The sequence below is a fragment of the Pelodiscus sinensis genome, chromosome 1, assembly GCF_049634645.1.
Source record: "Pelodiscus sinensis isolate JC-2024 chromosome 1, ASM4963464v1, whole genome shotgun sequence".
NCBI classification, from domain to species: Eukaryota; Metazoa; Chordata; order Testudines; family Trionychidae; genus Pelodiscus; species Pelodiscus sinensis.
The window spans coordinates 284,412,418-284,436,059 of NC_134711.1; the positions used below are offsets into that span (position 1 = coordinate 284,412,418).

A 23,642-nucleotide genomic window follows, 5' to 3' on the forward strand; every position below is an offset into this window, starting at 1 on the left:
TTATGTAGTTCAGGTACTGACAACACACATTTAACAAGAACTATAATTTAAAGGATCTTAATATAGAAGAAAAATATATTTAATTAAAGGGAAAAACTATGCATCTTTTCTAATATTCCATCACTTATCCATGCCAGAATAAAAAATTATCAAACATCTGTTCCCTTTTTATTTTCTGCAATGTATTAAATGTCTGCTTGGATTAGTGAGGTTTTTTTTAAATTAACTCACTGTTTTAGTGTATGTTTACATACACTAAAACTGAATGAACAAACAAAAATAAAGTGAAAATAACTCAAAACTAACGGATGGTGAATATATTCAGTGAAAATTTAACAATACTGGAGTTTCTATTTACTACAAAATTCACATTCTGTCACATTCCTTGTGTTTGTCTCTTCTGCTGTATGTGCTCTCTTTTAGCCTAGTCACATGGACAGTAATTCACTGCCTTAGGGTGTTAAGAATACCCACCCATGCATTATAATCGGCTCCTTTCAGCTTTTGAAGCAAATCCGATTATATAAACATCTCTATATTTTTCTCTTAATAGCTGCCTTTCTGTTTCCTATACTAAATGCTTGATACATGGAAAAGTCTAAAATATAAAACAAAAAAATCCAAACAGGTTAAAATACTGTTTCATAGAGAAATTAGGGCTTTTCCCTATTTCTTCCAACTGAATTTATAGTTATGGGATGCCTCCTTCACAATAGGTACCTCAGTATAGCATGCAAATGATTATGTAGGAAAATTTTACATAGAAGCCATGAATATAAATTCTGAATCAATTTTAAATGGCTGCATTCCTTCACTCAGAACTAGTTCAACAAAGTGAATTACACTTTTCTATCAATAGCTAAAGCTGTGCAGCAACAATTTATCTATACATAAAGAGCCTTTTCTAAGTTTAACTTCCTTTTCCTCTATGCCAGCATAGATTTCTTTCCCCATTATCCTTAATCTACAAAATACAATTTCTCCATGTGACTGAACGCCATTTTACCTGGATTATTTAGCAATAACACAGCACAACTGGCTAAAGAGAAGGCCTATGGAAACAATTGTCAATGCAGGCTGCTAGCTAGCTCATTGATCAAAGACCTTCAACTGGCCAATGAATATCCTCCATCCCCACAACCACAAACCAGTTGATTGAGTTCTTTTCAGGTCTGCTGCCAGAGCTATCCCTCCTACCTGTGTGGTATGTAAATCTTGCTTTAAAAAATTAGGGCAAATTATAAAAATAGTAGCATGGTGGAACATAAAACAAAAGTGTAACTTATAGCACATGTAAGATCTTTTAAGTCAGAAATTATTTTATTAGCTCTTAGTAAGGATGTTAACTAGCGAGTAAATGACTAATCGTGTACTCGATCCAATTTGTACTGAGTACACAATTAGTCAATAAGGAGCCACTATGGCTTTGCAATTTAAATGTAGTAGGAGCTAGGCATGCAGGCAGCCCATCTCCTATTACATTTAAGGAGCAGAGCTGCACTGGGGTAGGTCCTTGAGCAGCCAGGATCGGTCTAAGCGGCTCTTACCACATTTAAAAGGCAGAGCCGGACCACTGATTCAGTCATAGCTTATGCCGATCCCTAGCTGTGCCTCTGCCTTTAAATACAGCAATTTAGTAAGAGCTAAGCGCCACTGCCTCTCCTAGATCTCCTCCTGCACCACGGCGATGGTGCTGGGGGGGAACCAGTTTTTAAGCAGGCTCCCCCCAGCAATGGCTCCTGTTCCCCCTCCCCTATGCTGCCTGAGATATAATTCAAGTATAAAACAATGATTTTAGCCTGTAAAGCCAGAAGCTACTGTGATATTATGTCATTTGAATTTTGTAATCTGAACAAATAATATGCTACCACCCCACTCAATCCCTCAAATTTTACCCCTTTAAATTAAAAATGCTCAGCTCTTAAAAACACATGTAATTTCTCTGGATTACAACATAGCCTGTGTAATTCTTCCTTCTCCTCAACCTTCCCCTCTGAAAATAAATAAAATAAAGCAGTTTTTATTATAACAGAAGGAATGACCTTATCAACATTGAACATTTTCATTAAGTGTTGGTTTACACAGTATTTTAAATATCACAGGTTTACTCTGGGTGAGTATCTGAGTTCTTACTACTGAACAGATGCTCAGATTTCAAAAAAATATTAATGGTTAGTTAAGGTAATTAAAGAAAGCAGATAGAATCTTTCCCATCATGTTTACTTTACTATTCATCCTTTTACAGATGGAAAGATCTCTTGAAGGATTTATTCAAATGTTTCTTGCTTCTTTAGAAGAGGATCCCTTCTACAATTCCTCTAAAAATGCCTTCATTCTTCTCTTTCTTAAAAAGGGAAAACCTAAGGAATTTGCCCCATATCATCCAATCTCAATTTTTTGCAGAAGTTTTAGATCACTGGTTAGCAGTTCTCTCAAACCTTATATCAATTGACCTAACAGGTTTTTTTTTTTTTTATTAAAGATTCATTAAGTTTTAACATTCATACAATACAGGGTCTGCTTGGGAAGCCACGGAAAGTAGCATCAACTTGCCTTTCCAAGTGCAGAAGAGGTGTTTTATTTCACTTTGTTTACTACCAAGAGTCAAATTATTACTGAGGTAAAAATTGTAAGGAAACAGAGAAGAACAGAAGATATTTTGTATTTTACTTCAGGATCCAAATATTATATTATACAAAAGACCCATGCAATTGTACCCATTAAACAGTTGACATACAACCCCTCGGCTGCATCTAGACTGGCAAGTTTTTCCACAAAAGCAGCTGCTTTTGTGGAAAAACTTGCCAGCTGTCTACACTGGCCGCTTGAATTTCCGCAAGAACACTGATGATCTCATGTAAGAAATCAGTGCTTCTTGCGGAAATACTATGCTGCTCCCGTTCGGGCAAAAGTCCTTTTGCACAAAGCTTTTGTGCAAAAGGGCCAGTGTAGACAGCTCAGATTTGTTTTGCGCAAAAATGGCCATCGGGGCTTTTTTGCGGAAAAGCGGGTCTAGATCGGCACGAACGCTTTTCCGCAAAAAGTGCTTTTGCGGAAAAGCATCCGTGCCAATCTAGATGCTCTTTTCCTCAAATGCTTTTAACGGAAAACTTTTCCGTTAAAAGCATTTGCAGAAAATCATGCCAGTCTAGACGTAACCCTCATCTATATTTTTGCTACCACATAGAAGACTGCCCTAATCACAGGCAAACAGTAATGCCTTGTATACTGTAAAAATCAGCTATTGCTCTTAGTTGCTATAAAACAAGTACTGTTATTCATCACAATAAAATAAGTATAAAACCTATATTATTTAAACTATAGTGTCATCTAAGAATTACAACAGTTTCAGTTCTTCAGAATTTTTGAAAGAAGGTAATAGATACAGATATTAGATTACATTTGTTTTGGTAACATAAAACAGAATCCAGTTAACAGATTTCAGTTAGTACAAGGAGTGTCTGGCAATCAAATGACTTGAAATATTTCAACACAGAATATTTCCAGCAGACAACTGGAAGTGAAACAGCAAAGAAGAATAAGCATGAAAAGCCCCAACCCATACTTAGGATTTTCTGCTCCTGTGTTAATTCTAAATTACATACCAGTGTTTTCAGCTAATCTTTTGAAACAAATAATTATAGTACAGTAATTACTTGTTTAACACGTGCCTGCTTAACACGTTTTTGCAATAGCATGATTTTTGTTTAGGGAACATTTTTCAAATAACACAACCGCCCCGAAACAGCACGGAAATAATCAAGTGGCAGACTACTTCGCGCGGCACTATAAGCTGGTGAAAACAGTGGTAATACGCATGAGCAGATGAATACATGGGGTCACAGCGCTCCTCCGCTCACTCATGTGTTTATCTTTGTGTTTAACAAACAGCAGTGACTTGTGTTGCTAGTTATCTTGTGTTGCTAGATATCTAATGTTGATGTTGACGACCCAGCACCAACAAAAAACTGACTTTGCCATTACCACCTGAAACGCAACCTCCACCTTTTCCATTATTTTTAATGGGACAATTGACCCCGCATAGAACGTTTTCACTTAGCACGAACATTTTCAGAAACACATCTATAGTGTTAAATGAGGAATTACTGTATTCAATTTTTTTTGTTAAAGTCTGAATATTTCTTAATAAAATGCCTCAAAATAATGCAGTGAATTTATGGATATGTCTATACAGGAAAACAAAACAAAACAAAAAAACCCACCACCAACAACAAATACAGCCCACAGCTGGCCTGTGCTAGGCAACTTGGACTCATAGTACTCAGAAAGCAAGACATGTGCTTAGAAAGCAGTTGTTTCCTTGCTGTGTAGGCTTCTGGCTTGTGTTGGAACCTAAGCTCTGGGGTCTTCCTGCCCCGCAGGGTCCCAAAGTATAAGAGTGCAACCTGAGCCTGAAAGTCTGCACAGAAATAATGCAGCCTGAGTAATAATGGAAGCTGGAGCTGGCAAGCATGGGATAGCTTCCATGCTGCTGTGTACACACAGCCTATAGGTCTAAAATTGTATGTATTTATAATGTTTCTTTAATCTCTCTCATCTAGGATAGTTTAATGTTTCTACTGTAAATTTCTGTTTTAAGATTTAAACTTTAGTAATACCAAGCAATAAAATAGAAGATTTTTTACAACCTGAATCACATATACACTTTTTTGTATACTAGGTTAGTATCTAACAAATTACCTCTGTTGTAGTTCCTTGTCTGACAGCTGCAGTTCTTCTTTTAAAGTTTGATACCTATCTTCTCTTAATAATCTGGTGCCATCATAAAGAGTCAGCTCTCTGTCATGGATTAGCCTGTTTGGTAATTCAAAAGACAAAATTCTAGTATTTAATTGTCTTAGTTTTTACAATTATCTCAACCAACGTTATTTTAATGAGGAATTCAATTCAATAAATCTTAATTTCAATGCCTGAGTTGTTCACCAAAGTTGGGACCTATAGCTTTCAGTGAAGGACTTTGTGATGAGAAAAATTCCAGTTAATTGGCATGCTCAAGAAAGAATTTTAAATATTTCTTGTAATTACGGTACATGGCATGATTTATGACACAATTTTATTCCCCTGCAGACCATACATTCAGACTTTCTATTAGACTCTCACTATGTAGGGCTTGAAATTCAGAATATTTTGGTTCATCTGGATACACAGTTTTGCATTCCTGTTTTACTCCTAGAAGCAATTCATTTTAGCAGTCAACTTAACTGAAACATAGTCTATTAGAGAAAAAAAGAAGCAGAGGTGAACAAAACCAAATGCATAAGGGTATGTCTACACTGCAAAGTTAATTCAAAATAACAGCCGTTATTTCGAATTAACTTTAATAGCGTCTATACATGCAAACCACTATTTCAAAATTAATTAGAAATAGCAGAGCATTTAATTCGAATTTGGTAAACCTCATTCTACAAGGACTAACGCCAAATTCGAAATAGCTATTAAGTGCTGTGCAGACACTTAATTCGAAATAGGGGGCCACCAGCCCTTCCCAGGGAGCCCTGGTGGCCACTCGGGGAACAACCAGGAAAACTTACTCTCCTCTCCCCCAGCCCCAGAGCCATTAAAGGGGTAGACCCTGGCCACAGTGCCTGTGCCCGCTCCAAACCTGCCAGCCCAGAGCCAGCAGTGGCCACAAGGGCCCCTGACCCAGTGGCCCCAAAACATGCGCCAGCAAGCCACTGGCAGCCAGCCATCCACCGCTCCCCAGGAGCAGTCTTCCAGCTCCCAGGAACCTGACAAGGTGTGGAGAAGGCGGACACCTTCCTGGTCCAGGGTGGAGATCATGGACCTTATTCAGGTTTGGGGGGGATGCCCACAATGTCCATGATCTCTGCACTAGATGGAGGAATACGGCCGTTTATGGCAGGATAGCTGCCAGCCTGGCCAACAAAGGCCACATGCTAACCAAGGAGCAGATATGCATGAAAATCAAGTTGGTCCAGCAAGACCCCCAACTCTGTGCCCTGAGCTTCCCCTCCCGCTTCTTCCCCTTGTTTCCCCCTTCCAGCTCCCTCCTCCCAGGTTTCCCCCTCCCCTCTCCCACCTCCTTTTCCCAGTCTCCCCAGAGGTTCATCCCCCCCCACCTAGTTTTGTTCAATAAACCCAGTTTCTATTTTTGAACATATGTGTCTTTTATTTGACACCAGGAAGGGGGGCAAGGGAGGAGTAAGTGGAAGGATGCGAGGGAGGAATAGGGCACGAGCCCCCGGAGGGGAGGATTGGTGTGGCTCTGAGGGCTCCTCGGGGTGGACACTCTCCGGCAGGGCCTCCTGGATCCTGACAGCTCCCCCCCCCCCTCCCCGATAGGCCTCCCAGATGGCAGCCTGCAGCAAGTGAAGCCGGGCTGATGGCAACGACCCCATGAGATGCACCAGCGTGCCCAGGGGCAGCTCTGGGTCCATGTGGCCGAGTGCTGTGGTGTCCCGAGTGCGGGCACTCAGGGCACTCCAAGATAAGACAGCTTTGCTGTCCCTCATCGAGGTACACAAGAAAGCGGGGAACCCTGAGAACTATCTGTCCAGGGTGGGGGTAGGGTCTTTAAGCACGTAGCCCCACACACTAAGTCCTAACCTGATGCCCTGCCGGCACTGGTTCTGGCCAGCCTTATCTTCGGTTCAGGTTCCACTCAGCGTGGACGCGCTATTTATTTCGAAATAGGTTTTGTGTGTAGCTATTTCCAATTAAGTTAACTCAAATTAACACTATAGTGTAGTCGTACCCTAAGAGAAGAAAATTGAATCATGCCTTGCTCTGCACTACAGGCAGTCCCCGACTTACGCGGATCCGACTTATGTCGGATCCGCACTTACGAACGGGGCTTTCTCGCCCCGGAGGTTGGGGCGAGAAAGCCCCGTTCGTAAGCTGCTCCGGTGCCCCTGGTCTGCTGGAGACCGTCTCCAGCAGACCAGGGGCACCGGGCGGGTTCCCGCGCTTCTGAGGCTTTGCCAGAGCAAAGCCTCAGAGGCGCGGGGAACCGCCGCTGCTGCCGCTTCAGTCTGGGTGCCTGTGGTCTGCTGGGGACCGTCCCCAGCAGACCACAGGCACCCAGACTGAAGCCGCAGCCGTGGCAGGGTCCCTCGCCTCTGAGGCTTTGCCAGAGCAAAGCCTCAGAGGCGCGGCACCCCGCTGCCGCTGCGGCTCTGCTCCCAGTGTCCCTGGTCTGCTGGGGGGGGGGGGGGGGGCGCAGCTAGTGTGCTCCCTCCCCCCCCCCCGCCCAGCAGACCAGGCTTTTGTTTTGGACTCTGGGGCAGAGCAGCTGGGGCGCTGCCGATTGGTCCTGCAGCGCCCGCTCTGGGCACTACTGGACCAACCCGGCAGCACCCCAGCTGCTCTTCCCCAGGCGACCCCAAGTCAGCTTCTGCTGAAACTGACCAGCGCTGACTACAGGAAGCCCCAGGCAGAGTTGCTCTGCCCCGGGCTTCCTGGAATCAGCTGCTGATCAGTTTCAGCAGCAGCTGACTTGGGGACGCCTGGGGTTCTTAAGTTGATTCTGTATGTAAGTCAGAACTGGCGGTCAGTTTCAGCAGTGTCTGAATCTGGACGCCAGTTCCGACTTACATACAGATTCAACTTAAGAACAAACCTACAGTCCCTATCTTGTACGTAACTCGGGGACTGCCTGTACTTGGTAATAATATGTGAAGAAGGCATTAAAGGTCTTTGCAAGTCTGTCTATCCTTAGAGATGGGGTTCAGCTTAAGATTTTATATCAGAAATTTCAGGTTTTGTCTATTTCAAAAGAGAGGTAATGGGATAACTATTTTCACAGGCTTATTGGCCACTGTTAACTGTTACACACAGGCTCCTGCCCCACTCCCAGGGAACCAGCTGCCTCCCTGACCTGTGCCTCTGATACAGAGGCAGCAGGGCAGGGTGGCAGGTGGGAGCCAGCTCAAAAGCCACCACCGGCTCCTAGGGAGTTGAAAGCCTCTCTCCCACTATAGGTGTATATAAACATTGAAACTGCTGAAATTTTCAGTGATTACATAGTCACCCAATTACCCTCATTGTAACATCCCTACTTCAAAAGGTTTGGGGATGAATGGAGAACTAGTAGGCAATATGCCAGCACAGGTACCAGGGAAGTGAAATCTAGTTGAAAGAGAGGAAATGATTTTTATTTAGACTGTTGGTTTTTATAACTGCTATGTAACCACAAAACTTGAGAGAAATGCTCTTTTTGTTAAGGATTCAACACCACTTCCCCATTATCATTTAGGTGACAAATCTCCATACTTACGGTGTAGTTGGAGCCCTGTTAGTCCCAGAATGTTAGAGAGATAAGGTGTACAAAGTCCAACTTTTGTTGGTGAAGAGATAAGCTTTTGAGTCACACAGACCTGAAGATGAGCTCTGTGTGATTTGGAAGCTTGTCTCTCTAACAGAATTCTGTTCAATAAAAGATACTATTTCACCCATCTTGTCTCACACAACTCTCTATACACATTTCTGAGTCATCCAAGAAAAGCACCAACAAAAAAAACTAAGGAAAGATAACACTTGGCATTCCTATTGTTTCTAGCAATAACAAAACAAGACAAATATTTTGAAGGTGTGAAAATAGAGGGAAAAACATTCAAGACTTTGTACAAGACATCCTAAAGAAGCAGAAAAGAGCACAAACCCAACTTTCAGATCACTTGAATCAAAGAAAAAATAGAGAGGAATAGAAAGCAAAGGAAACATTTTTAATATTTATCAAATTACAGGGAAACTGATAAGGTTTGACCAACAGTAATTTGGAACTGCCATCTTCCTAATCCCATATTAGGGTAAGAATACAGTTTGAAAATAAAACAGACTAGCCGTTTCTAATGTAAGGATCACCTTAGTACCTAATAAAGAGGTATCTAATAAAAACCTAAAGATCAAAAGAGATTATTAGGTTTTCAGAAAGTTCAGGTATTAACTGTATTTTCAAAATGATACACTATAAATGCTGTTGAGATTATACACCATAAATGTTTGTATCAAATGCATAACCAAACTCATGAAAGTCTTATTTGGAATAAAATTTAAAAGGTGATAATATTTTATGAGGTGCAAATCAAAAGGAATTGAAGATACGCATATTCAAAAGTGACATTTTTATTTTGGAACAAGTGAAAAAGAAATTTTCATTTCTACATGGAGTTTTGAGATCTTTATTATGGGGCAGATTTTGATACCTTTATACTCTTGACTAGCAATTTACTTCCCAAGTGCCTCATTAATCTGATCAATCATGGAGGAGGATACTACTCAACATGAACACACGTGTCAGAATTAGCTGGACCCTACCTGTAGGACTACCAAAGGGGAGAAGCAAAAGTGACAGTGACATTAAAATGCTGCCACTGCAGCATTTTAACATCAGCATGTGTGGGACATTACCAATGGCCACTTTCTGCCAGTATACAGCATCAGACCACTTTCACCTCTGCCTCTAACATATCCGCCCTCAGTCATCTCTTCTCTAATCTGAATAGACCCAATCTTTTTAATGTATCCTTGTATGGGACCTAAACATTTTCACTGCCCTTCTCTGCACCTTCTCCAATTCTATTTACTTTTTAACAATGGAACAACCAGAATTGCACACAGTATTCAAGGTATGGGTGCATGCTGTACACATATAGGCTACGTCTACACTGGCCACAATTTCCGGAAAAGCCATGCAAATCAGGTAAGTCAGGATAGGGAAATCTGCGGGGGATTTAAATATCCCCCGCGGATTTAAATAAACATGTCCACCGCTTTTTTCCGGCTTGGGGAAAAGCCGGAAAAAAAAGTCTAGACTGGCGCGATCCTCCGGAATAAAGCCCTTTTCCGGAGGATCTCTTATTCCTATTTTGAACATTCCTACTTTGAAGTAGGAATAAGAGATCCTCCGGAAAAGGGCTTTATTCCGGAGGATCGCGCCAGTCTAGATGCTTTTTTCCGGCTTTTCCCCAAGCCGGAAAAAAAGCGGCGGACATGTTTATTTAAATCCGCGGGGGATATTTAAATCCCCCGCGGATTTCCCTATCCTGACTTACCTGATTTGCATGGCTTTTCCGGAAATTGTGGCCAGTGTAGACGTAGCCATAATGACATTGTGACATGTTTTTCCTTGTTATCTATCTTTTTCATAATGGTTCATAACATTTGGTTAGTTTTTCTGACTACCTGTGCACATTGAGAAGATATTTTCAGAGAACTCTCCACAATGACCCTAAGGTCTCTTTCTTGCATAGTAACAGACAAGTTAGAGTCCATAATTTTGTTTGTATAGCTAGGATTATATTTTCTAATGTGTGTTACTCTGCATTTAGCAACAATGAATTACCTGTCATTTGTCATCTAGTCACACGGTTTAGTGAGATTCCTTAGTAATTCTAGCACTCAGCTTTGAACTTAAACTACCTTGAACAATTCTGTATCACTGCAAATTTTAGCACTTGTTCACAGCTTTTTCAGATTCCTTTAATCAATTTACTAAATAATTTCAAGAAAGCATTTTTCAGAGTGAGCATAATTAATAAATCATGTAGAAGCAGAATGCATTTTCAAATAATATTTATAATTTTTACCTCTTAATAAATATTAACTATTGTTTAGGTTTCATAAAATTGATAGAAACAAATACATTTTATAATTCAGTTAGAAGTACAGCATAAACAAATAGCTACAATTTCCAGTATAAATAAAGGTTTACATAGTACATTCATGGCTTGCTTCTGCTTTCCAATATCTGTAGGTCCCAACATGATGTACTCTGTAAAAATCCAATACCTTTACTGCAATGTTGCAACAAACCTGAAGTTGCACAGCTATGTATTTGCACACAAGATACCAGCTTCTCAGTATGAATGTCCTGAATAAACAAGTCTCAAGCACTCTGCTTAATAGGGCTCCCATACTGACCTTTGTAGTACAGCTAAAGTACCAGCATTGACACGATGAATGCCATCAAGAATAACAAGCTTTCCATCCAACGCAGCAGTAACAAGTGGGGATGGTCTCCAAGCAGTGTCTCCATTAGGAAGAGTATACCTTTGCTGCACCAAATCTCGAGCTGTCATATCCTGCGAGCAACAATCATAAAAAAGAATGCATTCAAACTATATTTTACTGATCCACCAGAGCTTGATTTCACTTGAAAGTCCTATATTTTGTTATTTTAAGGGGCAAATACTCAAACTGAGTTAGGCAAGAACTCTTGGACTACTTTCCCAAAGAACTCTAGGGCTACGTCTAGACTACATCCCTTTTTCGTAAAAGGGCTGTAAATTAGACGTATCGCAATTGCTAATGAAGTGGGGATTTAAATGTCCCCCGCTTCATTATCATAAAAATGGCTGCCACTTTTTTTCCCGCACGGAGCTTTGCCGGAAAAAAGCGCCAGTCTAGACGCTGATCTTGTGGAAAAGCCTTTTCTGAAAGTTCCCTTATCCCTTATTTCATAGAGGGAAATAAGGGATAAGGGATCTTTCGGAAAATGCTTTATTTTCCTCAAGATCAGCGTCTAGACTGGCGCTTTTTTCCGGCAAAGCTCCATGCGGGAAAAAAAGTGGCAGCCATTTTTATGATAATGAAGCGGGGGACATTTAAATCCCCACTTCATTAGCAATTGCGATACGTCTAATTTACATCCCTTTTATGAAAAAGGGATGTAGTCTAGACGTAGCAACAAAGTGTTTTTCAATAAAATTTTAGTTTCTACACACATTAACATTGCCTTTTCAATATTCCAACAAATGGGACACTTTTAAAAGCATTTTAAATTAATGTGTTTCCTCCCTCTGGGGCATCTGGCATTGGCCACTTTTGGATTATTGGGCTAGATGGACCTTTGGTCTGACCCAGTATGGCCGTTCTTATATTCTTACGTTTCTGAAAACTATAAAGCTTTGCAGCAATTGTCACCTGGCATCAACTTAATTCATTCAACAGTAAGACTCTGCAGTAATTATAATTAAATTAAGGACCGATTTCACAGATGTGAAACAGGTAAAAAAATCTATTAGTTTCTAAAGCCCAGCAAAATAATATACAACAGATATTTAAGAGGGAAATGAGAGGATAAAGCAATACAGGGATCAGCAGTCCCCATCTGGAATAAAGTTCCAAATGGACTCCCCGCACCCTACTCCAGAAAGTATTTTTATAGCCAAAGCAACAGCAAATCAGAGAATATCAACCTTTTTGTTCCCTCACAGGAGGTGTTCCCCACTGCTACCGAGGAAATCACAGTGGCCATTACTTGGCCTGGAAGATGAATTCCTGCTTAGACTGAAAGTGACCTAGCCAGGTAATAGTCCGTAACACTGGTTATTTGCTATTAACAGCATTTGAACTACAAAGCAGGAATGGGAAAAATATTTATTGCTGCAGTTGCATCTTTTGCATATATATTCTTCTTACAGTGATAAATCCTTTGAAAATTAAACAATGAAAATAGAATAAATTACAACTTCATACAGCCTGGATCACTTCCTCTTTCTGCATTTCCTTTACAGTCTTAAAATAGCAAGACAAAGTCTTGTTCCTTTGAATGCATCCACAGATATGCAACTTTGAGTTTTCACCTTCAGTACCATAAAAATAACACACCTTTTTACTATTGTACTAATCCACCATTTTGCTTTACTACTGAAATACTCAATCTACACACAGAATAGGAACAGATCTTTATCAAAATAAAGGCAATGTACAAAAACTACTTCTGAGTCCTTGAACTGCCACTTATTTCAGAAATTCTCTACACATTTTGTAGTTTGCATGCTGCACAGGAGATTGTACTATAAGTCAAAATTAGATTACATTTCACATTATACCTCAGTCCTCTTTGGGAATGAAATTGACCATGCACAGTATGAATTCATTATGCTAAGACTAATGTTCAAAGCACACCAATAACCCAAATGGAAAACCTAAATTTGCTGAAGAGAGAAATGAGAAGAACAGAATGCAATTAAGTATAATTCAGAAATAAAATCAAACTTCCCATCATATTCTAAATGACTTGAATTGGATTTGATCTGGTTTAGATAGAAATGGAAAACTATCTTGTTACCAATTTTCTCAATTATTCAATTTCTATGCTGGAGTTAAAGTTATTAGTTTTTTGTCCAAAGATTTCTTATTTGTATGTATTTAACCTTTACTAATTATTTATATATTATACAAGTTATATATTTCATATTGTCATATTCTGAAACTGAAAAATAACTTTTATAGGGTATTTTTATGTTTTGACCCAAGTTGTTATAAAGGCTGGCTTGGGTTATAAGACAGAAAGATTATTCCTTTTCACTTTGGACTTGAACTTCTTGTATTTCATTATGTTTTAAGGAGATTAACTCTCTGATTTCTTTTGGTTTTATTTTACACCAAATATTTCAATCCGTTCCTTATACTTTCTTCTCTACTTTTCTCTCTCTCTATATATAAAAAAAAGTTTTTCCTATGAGACGACAGAGTGACGTTATCACATCACTCTGCGCCCCGCCTGCCTCCTCCCTCTCTACCCCCAACCCCTTCTCCCAGCTTGAGCCCAACCTCACTGCTTTTCCTCACCACTTGGAATTGCTATTTTAAACCAAGCCCCTACTCCCCTTCCTTCACCCCCACACCACAGGGCTTTCAACACTAAGAAACATGGCACAATAAGCCGGCAGACCCCACATCGCAGCTGTGACAGCCTGGGGATCGTGGGGGGGAGGATACGATGCTCGGGACAGAAGTCTGGGGATAGGCACTAGGAGTAGGGACGTTAAAGATAAGTCGACTAGTCGACTATCTAATGAGCATTTGCTTATTGAATAAAGGCAGCGTTTGAAAGGGGCTGCTGCCGCACAGCTGATCTGAGGCTCAGCTGTGCAGTGGCGCTGACCCTTTGAAACACCATAAGGTCATGGAGCCTGAGGTCACCTGGGAACTCCCCAACTAACCCTTGGTTCTGAGCAGAATTTCCCCAGAATCCCCGGTCCCAGCTGACCCCGGGTTCTGGGGAAATGCCGCACAGAACCTGGGTCAGCTGGGGAGTCCTCCACTGACCCCAGGCTCCATGGCTTTGAAATGCACAAGAGACCCCGCTGGGGATTCTTGTACCTTTCAAAGCTGGCAAACCACTCGCTGGGGCTCTTGTACATTTCAAAGGAAGAATGCGGATGGGCCTATCGACTAGTCGTGTAGTCCATGGAAATTCCATCGACTACTCGACTAGTTAATTAACCGCATTTTAACATCCCTAACTAGGAGCAAGGTTCCCAGATGGGGTTATGTGCCAACAGTGGGCTCTTGGGGGCTTCCCTGCCACCAGGCTCTTGGGGAATCGGAGCACGGTGCCCAACTGCCAGGAGTCTGGCTGCCCCCACGGAGACTCACCCCACGGAGACTTAACCGTGGCTGTCAGAGCACCCCTGAGCTACCTGGGGGAGTCGCCTCACCAGTCTGTCTGCTCCTTCTCTTCCGCTCCCAGCAGGTGGATGGGCGGCCCTGGGCTCTGTGGGCAGGGCTGGAGCAGTGAGCAGCTCAGGCGGGACCATACAAGGGAGAGTTTAGGACAGCAGCCACCCATGCTGCTGCTTTCCCCACCTCACCAGGCTGCAGCGCCCAGAGTGCCACGTGCACACAGCACTACCGGTGTGTCTCACTGCGCCCCATGCAGGGCGGGCAGGTACCCGTGCTTCCCTGGCCACTGGAGTTAAAGTTGGGCCTGGCGTGCGCTGCAGTCAAGCAAGGGAGATAGGGGAAGAGAAAGGGCCTGGGCTAGCAGGGGGTAGGGGGAGAAGGGACCCTGGATTGCAGGGGGAGGCAGAAGGGGTCTGGCATGGCTGGGGAGAGAGAAGGGGTCTGGGCTGGCACGGCAGGAAGAGGAGGAAGAAGCAGGGGCTGGGCTGGCATGGCAGGGGAGGGAGAAGGGACCTAGGGTGGGAGGAAGGAGAAGTGACCCAGGCTGGTGTGGCGACAGCCCGGCCCTTCCTGGTGGCCGGTGGGAAAAACCAGGGTTGCCTACCCCCCAACTAGAGGGGGCTGGGTGAGTGCAGCGAGCTGGGGGCACAGCCCCCTAGTTCTGTCTAAAAGGGATTTGACAACTATTCTTGTCAATGTCACATAGAAGGAACTTTTATTAAGCATTCTGAAAATCTTTTGTATCAAAAGAAGAGGGTCCAAATAGTTACTCTAAAGTTGTGCATCCCATATTTTTTTCATAAAGTAGATATTTTTGATGGAGAGAGTCTCATGGAGGCCTTTCTCTTCCCTACTGTTCTCATGTACCACCTTTTCTCGCCTTTCTGATTGCATAAAACACCAGTGGCAACTACAGCTATTGCATACATAGGAAAGTAATTTTAGGAAAGTTTTTAATTTACTTTTCATTCTCTTTGAATGCACTTGTCATGATCATGAGAGATGGCCAGCAGCCTGGGGACTAAGGGGTTAACTATATCTAACCCAGGTAGAGTTGGCCAATAGGAATGTACGTAGGAATTTCAAATTGGGACAAAGAAATTTTTGGTTTTTCCCTCTCCTTTGTCCTGAGCAGTTTCTCTCCAGCTAATGAGGGAGACCCACAGAATGTCTCCTTCCAAGAATAGACTCTTCACTATTCTGTAAGTAGGTTAAAGTTTAGATAAATCCGTTAGGTTTTATTGTTTTATGGTTTGGAAAATGGGATCTGATGTCTGTGCATTTAAAATGGGGTTTTCTCTCTTTTGCAACTAAGTTTGGGCCCATGGTGGAATTCCCCATGAGTATATTACTTTGTGACTTTACCATCTAGTCATTATGCTTGCAACAGGAATATCGTGGTGTTAATAAAAGTTCTCTCTCTTTTCTTTTATTAACCTGGTATTGGTTAATTTTGGTGTCTTGGTTTTTACTTTTGGGGCTGAGATTTCCCAAGTAGTCTCTCCCTGGTTTCCTTATTATTACTTGGGGGGTGGCAGCGGATTTCTGCACCCAAAATCTAGGTTTTTAAGATTTTTTGGGGGAAGTTTTTTACCAAAGCCTGGAAAGATACAGTTTTGGGGTACTTTTGCGGGCCCCCACTTCTGCATTTATCATGACAGAGTGGGGAAGGAGCATTGACAGCAGTTAAGCAACTGGAAATGAGAAAAAGCAGCATCCAGGACCATATGACCAGCCAGCAATTTGTGAACAACAGTTTGAGAATGGCTAGTCTAAATTACTTAAAAAAACAAAACTTGAAACATTCCTCCCCTGAAGAAGTTCCAGAAAAACCTAATATTTAAATAACAGTAGCGTTAACACAATCATCAAACAGCTAGGGCTTTTTTGTAGAAAATAATGATCCTTTATCAGCATGTTAATTTTGATGTCTTTCACTAAACTAGCTATATGTTGTTTCGGGATATCAAAATTCTCTCTACTGCTTCATTCATATTTCCTGTTTCAGAAATCTTAGCAGAATGTGAGTCTAACTAGGAATCAAAAATAAAATCTAAACTCTCTAGCCTCTGAATTGCCAAGAAAATTATTACTATTGGTGAAGCAATAGAAACTGGATAAGTGGGATGTTTCTAGTGCCATAATTGCTAAAGGGCAGTGAAATGTAATAAAAGACGTAATACTTGTCATTTTCTTAAGATCCTTGGAAGTCATGCAAAGGTCACTAAATAAAAATCTGCTCCCTATTTTTTTGTTTCTTTCTGGAGACATTTTAGGAAATAAATAATGGGATATTTCATTTCTTGCCAGAACTTTTTTCTAAAGGCTGAATTAAGACCAAAGGAGTAAAACTGCTATTTCTGCAAAAGAACTTTACTTCATTGCATAGTTCTGTGTTTATATTATTACTTGCTGAATTATAATTGACTATGAAGACAAATTAAAATGTATTGAATTTTAGGAGTATGATGATTGTAAGACATCTCAAAGAAGCAACAAAGACTTTTTTCTGACTCAAAATGGTGAAACTATATCATATAGTAATAAACTCTAAATGGTCTAGTTTTTGAATGAATACATGCAAATATTTGTTCTAGTATCAAATTACATCATGATATTGATATTCAATCCTAATTACTTAGTATTAAGATTTTTTGGTTTGGGTTTTTTTTTTAGAAACCATTTAGAAACATTTCCTACTTTTTTTTAAGTTCTTCCCTAAGATGTTTAAAGTTCTTAGTAATTTCCAGTAAAAACTGAGTATTTTGGAGATGTAGTTATACAGAAAATAAATCACACTCTATTTTGGCAGAGAGAGTGTGTACGTGAGCAAACACACTGAAAAACAAGTTTAGAAACTGTCATATGTTCATCTTATTAATATATCCTAAATATAGCTTTATAAATTCCGAAAAGTCAGAGGACTGTCTTTGCAAACTCTACTTCCTTATAATTTGATCTAACTCTTACAAAGACTCCTACTCACTTTAGTTGGAGTTGGATCAGGCTCTTTTCATAGGCTAGAGAGGTCCACATGTGGATGACCACACGATTAACCAATAAGCTTAGGCTTATCAGTTAATCCTGTCGACTACACGCATTCCACAGAGCAACTTCTGTCAGTGGTGAACCTAGGCCTGCCTCAGGCATAGGCTGCTCCACATCAGCAGTCGCTGTCTATGGTGGTCTGAGCTCCCCAGGAACAGAAGCACTGGCTGCTTGCCCCACTCCCAGGGACTATCAAATAGTTGTGTAAACACTAACATTTGATGCAGTCACATGACGATTCAATTACACACTATCTAACATCCCAAATGCTAGCATAAGCATCACAAATATTCTTTTGAAAGTGTAAGTTTTATCTATTTTATAAAGTGAGTTCATTTACAGTTTTATCTGGCATAGCCCCTCACACAGGAAGTCCTTAGCTGCCTTTCTGCAGGCTAGAAGCGGGTCCTGGAAAAATCTTGCCTGACACATGGGTATTTGTAGTCACATTCCTAGGTTCCCAAGAGTAACTGGCTTCCCCTACTGGTTAGGAGCACATACCCTGACATTTGTGTTGTACACAAATAATGAAGATTTTCCTTTGTATTTAGAAAGGGATAAGAGTCATCTGCCATGAGTAGATTCATTTGTCAAGCCCAGAAGAGCACACATTCCCTTGATACTAGTTTGCTGAAATTCCTAGCCTCTGATTGTATTAAACCCTGAGCCATTTTCCAGAGAAAAATGGATCCATCTGCTGGGAAATATATACTAGATAAGCCCACTGAAAGTGAAGAACTGTACAAGAAGCGTAAATGATTTGCATAATAACTTCTTGAGAGAAGTTAGAACCTCGTAATCTAATCCTGAGGTAAACACTAGAAGAGACAGGTTGATCTATCGATCACTTAAATACTCACATATAAATGTGATCAGAAAAAAACCCAATAAGATTATATAGAAAAAATATTATTTATTCTATAATTGTATAGAAATGCTTTTCTACAGAGATTAGGGTTTTTAGTTTTATTCAGTCAATGCTATAAGTCTTCTCCCATCACATTTATTTGAATAGCATGCCTGAATATATGGAATGCCTTGAAGATCTGAAATCCCCTGAGAATGCTCATGTGCCTCAGGTTGACTTTGATTTTTATCTTATTCAAAACAGAGTCCTTCAGATGATTCTCAGTCTTCCCCTAATTCTTTGCAGACTGATCATTTGAGAAGCATGGATTTTTTTAATCTTCTTAAAGAAACTTCAGAATTGAGAAAAAATTATGAGAGCAATATTATAAGAACAAGAAAAGATATGGAAAACAATATGGAAAAGATCTGGACTCCTAATACTCCAGTCATCTGAAGAAGTGGGTTATGCCCACAAAAGAGGAGGTTACTTACCTCAATAGTAACTGATGTTCTTTGAGTTGAGTGCCCCCGTGGGTGCTCCACATTAGGTTGGTGCGCCACGGCCGAGCCTCAGAGCAGAGATTTTGTAGCAGTGTCCCTGGGCTGGGCATGCGTGAACCAGCAGCCGTGTACTGCGAGGCTGCAGGCATTGTGTATGTCTCAGTTCCTTCTCTACCCTGAAATGATGGCTTGAGAAGGCCAGGATTCCGAAGTAGAGAGGAGGAAGGGAGGGTTGTGGAGCATCCATGGGGACATTCATCTTGAAGAACATCAGTTACTATTGAGGCAAATAACCTCCTCAGAGAGAGAGAGAGAGAGAGATGTCCCCGTGGGTGCTCCACATTAGCTGACTACAAAGCAATTTCTCTTTAGGGAGGTAACGACTTTGAATCTGGAAGCGGTGGAAAGAAGTGCCTTAGCCAGTTTCAGGTTGGAAAGAAGTCCCTGCATAAGTACGTAGTGGTTTGCAAATGTGTGGTCAGAGGACCACACGGCAGATGCACGGGTGTCTCTTATGGGTACTTTATGGATGAATGATACTGCGGTGGCCATGGCTCTGGTTGAGTGTTCCCTTATGCTCTCTGGAGGCAGCATGTCTGACTATGTACAACAAAGCTTGATGCAATCTGAGATCCAATGGGAGAGTCTCTGTGATGAGACAGCCTGGCCCTTATTTTGGTTTGCTACTTAACAAATAGTCTGGGAGACACTCAGAACGGTCTTGTTTGCAGCAGGTAAAAAGAGAGCGCTCTGCGCAGGTCAAGAGTATGCATTTTCATCTTGAAAGACTAGGCGTGTGATTTGGGGAAGAAGGTGAGAAGGTGTATTGTTGGTTGATGTTGAAGGATGAGTGTACTCTGGGGAGGAATTTGGGATGGGTACATAAAGTGACCTTGTCTTATAAAAGGCAGCGTATGGGGGATCCACCATTAGGACTGCGATCTCTCCTACCCATCTGGCTGAGGTAATAGCTACAAAGAAAACAGTTTTCATGGACAGTAATAATGAGGTGGCTGCCATTGGTTCGAAAAGCGGTCTAGTTAGAGCATTCAATACTAAATGCAGGTCTCCCTGCATTGGTGGAATGATAGCTGAATAAAGTTCCTGCAAGCCCTTTAAGAACCTCTTGTGAGTGGATGAGCAAATATGGATGAGTCATCTATCTTAGGGTATGTCTACATTACTACCCTAGTTCGAACTAGGGTGGTTAATGTAGTCATACGAACTTGCAAATGAAGCCCGGGATTTGAATTTCCCGGGCTTCATTTGCATGTTGCCGGGCGCCGCCATTTTTAAATGTCCGCTAGTGTGGACTCCGTGCCCGCGGCTACACGCGGCACGAACTAGATAGTTCGGAATAGGAAGCCTAGCCCGAACTATCTGTACTCCTCGTGGAACGAGGTATAGAGCAGACGGTGGAAAGAGCACAGAGCGATGACAGACAATACACCGTGCAGACAGGGGCACCCTACTGAAGACAGAGCTAATTCCCAGTGTGACCAGAAGAAGGCACCACAGCAGTGAGTTGCGACCCATTTACAGTGTGCATTTTTCATTCTTGTATGTGAAGTTAGAAATATGAAGTGTAAACCTGTTTATTAATCTAGATCTTCTAGTTAAAGTCACGAATGGTACTTGAAGAACTTAATGGTCCAGTATTCAAGATCTATAGTCTGGTTTTCCTGTGAACATAAACTATGGTTGGTCCTACAAACATATGTGACCATGCCATCTAGTGCTGGAATCCATCTTTAATTTTGCATTTTTCCACAGGGTGGGGAGAATGGAACAAAGACTTTCCACTCTGGGGAAATTCTATTTAAGGAATGGGAAGCAAACAATGACTGTCTTCAACTGGCTTCACAGGCTGCTTGCCACCACAATAGGGGGAATACACAAAAAAAAAGACCTGTAAAGAAAACAGCTAGCATTTTTTAAAATTTTAGTTTAGTAACTCACTTTGATCTGTCTGTCATCACTTGCAACCACTTAAATTGTATTTGTTATACTTAATAAAATCACGTTTGTTTATTATCAAGCCGAGGGTAAATAACTGTAACCGGCAGGACGGGAGACAACAGCTATGCATCTCTCTCTCATTGACAGAGAACAAACTTTTTGAGCTTTCTCTGTATAAAGCCTTTATACAGAGTAAGAAATTTATCTTGGATTCTGATCCCATTGAGGCTGTGCACCTGAGGACAGTGTGAAGCCCTAAAGCTGAGCTGTTCTCAGTGTCTGTATTATTTTGCCAGGCGACTGTTACCCAAACTCTGTGCCTTTGCCAGGAGAGACCAAACCTGTCTAAGCCGGGTAGCATGATGGGAGTATCCTAGAGAGCAGATATGAGGATTCAGTGGTATCCTCAGCCCCTCAGGTGACAGTCTTAAGGGGATCCCTGTGGCCTAACCAATCACAGTCAGCTTTTTGCAAAAACATCTATCTTTATCCATCTCTTCTCTGAACCGCTCTCTGTATCTTCAACACTGTTCTCTACATCTCTCCAAGACCCACCTCTAACATAACCCGTTAGCAGTCAATTAATGCTAACTGATGGGCATAAGGAGACAGTGGCTAGGCTAATGATCTGAAAGAGACAGGGGAACTTACATTATCTATTTATAAAGAAACATTGTATATATTTAGTGCAGCTTTCTCTCTTGCCTTCATCCTACATTTCATAAGTCACTTCTCATCTTAGATGTTAAACTCTGAGATACCATATCCTTGAATGTGTATTTTATACAGCCCACCACAAGAGAGTCCCAGTCCCAACAGACTCTGTGTTACATTTGATATAAGTATTATAAGAAAGACTGTGACAAATTTAGTAGCAGTGGTTTAAATTCAATACATTAGGCATCAGAAAAGTAAATATGCAAGAGAATGAGAAGACTATGGAATATGAACAAAGAAAGATTAAAGCTATAAATACTCCAGGGGAAATTCTTCACACAAAAAAAATACAAATTCTTCACACTATATTTTAAAATTCTGCAAAGTTCTGCACATTTTGTCAAAATAACATAATACAGTCATGCCAGTTTCAATGATTTTTGACAATTTACTTCAAAATACAAGTGATACCTGCCAGACAAATAAAAAGATTCAGGAAATTTTTTTGACAAACAGGTTCCTTACTAGGCATATTAATACAGAACTGTGAGTACTAATTAAACTACAATACAGAAATGCATTTCCTGCATCATTCAGAAGCAGCACAGTGGTTTGGGGGATGAGGCAGGGGTAAAGAAGGAGCAAGAGAGAGGGAATTAACTGTTGGGAAGGAGTCAGGTATGAACTTGGAAGGTTGCTGGGTATAAGTGGAAATAGTATGGAAGGTTTTTTGGGGGGAGAGGGAGATGAGGGATTGTTAGGGATTCTTCCTCATGCAGACTGCCTGCAGACCTCTAGTTTCTCCCTTCAGTCAGGCACATCTGCCCCTATTCCCATGTCTCCCTGCACCCACCATCCCCAAGTGTTCCCGTACCACCCCCTTCCTCTCATCTGGCTCTGCACTCTTGTCTCCAGGTCCCCATGTGTCCCTGCACCCTCACTCAGCCACCTCCCTCCTCAGGGCCGGCTTTAGGAAGTGCGGGGCCCAATTCGAACAGTTTTGCCACGGCCCCCCCACCACCTAGGATTTTTTTTGTTGAGAAAAAAAAAGAGCACCCACACAACAAACCACACCCACACACAAATATCACATCTGAAGTAGATCTGATCAAAATGTATATTAATACAGTTGAACATTTAAAAAAAAAAGCCATCCTTTATGATGCAAAATTTTACACAAAATTAAATCAGTTGTCTTAAGTGTAGGTCAAATATTTTCAATTGCAAACTATCCAATCTTTTCAATGAAGTTTAAAGTTTGATTTTTAAAAAGTTACCAGAGAGCGTTGCAGTTTTCTGTTGCATTGATTTACTTTTTAAATAGCAAAAATGGAGTCTTTGTTAAGAGTCAGTTCTGTGGTCAAATTCCAGTCCTTAGTGATTTCAGCACCAATGATTTCACTAGGTAATATGGTACTTCACCACCATTGCCTCCTTTGCACTGCCCTTCAACACATATTGCCTGCATGTTGAGTCCAAGGTCAGTCTATACAAGATTTTATCAATGATTTTTGCTCAAGAGATCACTGAGACAAGACAAGGACTCTCAATTGATTCTAGTCAGCTCTGCCTTTAAACACTGGATGTAAAGTATCAGATATAATTGAGGACTCCCAAACAAACTCTACACCACCAGAAATAAAACCTTTTTCCATCTTCTGTGACTTTCAGTTAGATGTGACTCACTATCCTCTGTTTAGTGTTCAAGTTATGGTAGACCCTAAGCCAGGTCATATTAAGTTCAGGTCTTTTACCTTTTAATCATACAATATGGATTACAACATTTCATTCTCCCAGCTCCAAGTCTTAAGTGAATTTTGACCCAAAAGAGCCAAAATTGAGCACCTCGACACAGCAAGTGTGTCTACTGATCTCTGTGGCATAGTAGGTATGTCTATATAAATAAGGTCTGCTTCTGAAGCCTTTTCCTACAGTTGATTAACAGATGGTAGTAGAAAGCTCATTCAGACCATTGGCTGATAATAGTTAGTCTGATGACCTGTGACAAAAAAGGAGGGTGGAAAGGGAAATTGATGGGAGAGACCTCTCTAAATTCCCTAATCAAAGAGCAATATTGCCAATCCAAAAATCACAAGGAATGCCTACACAAAGTTATGAGAATGGTCTACAAATCATAAAATATTTTAAAAATAAAACATGTTGGATTTTTATTGGCCTTTTGTTTCTTGAGTATTTAGGGTTCATGTTTTAAAGCTTTCCTCCTTAGCTGTAAG

At 41.1% G+C, this 23,642-nt stretch overlaps 1 protein-coding gene and 1 long non-coding RNA gene across 3 annotated transcripts in view; one reads left to right on the plus strand and one right to left on the minus strand.

The window, feature by feature from the left end:
- Window positions 1-23,642, minus strand: part of VWA8 (von Willebrand factor A domain containing 8) — a 251,624-nt gene that overhangs the window by 154,798 nt on the left and 73,184 nt on the right. For both annotated transcript variants that reach the window (XM_075918951.1, XM_075918952.1), the window contains exons 13-14: window positions 10,903-11,063; window positions 4,702-4,815 (exon numbers count right to left, since the gene is read on the minus strand). In XM_075918951.1, the coding sequence (XP_075775066.1) occupies window positions 4,702-4,815; window positions 10,903-11,063 (275 nt within the window). The remainder of the gene's footprint in view (window positions 1-4,701; window positions 4,816-10,902; window positions 11,064-23,642) is intronic.
- LOC112546011 (uncharacterized) overlaps window positions 1-23,642 on the plus strand; it is a 38,412-nt gene that overhangs the window by 9,616 nt on the left and 5,154 nt on the right. The window contains exon 2 of the long non-coding RNA XR_012900637.1: window positions 12,198-12,289. This is a non-coding gene — a long non-coding RNA (uncharacterized LOC112546011). The remainder of the gene's footprint in view (window positions 1-12,197; window positions 12,290-23,642) is intronic.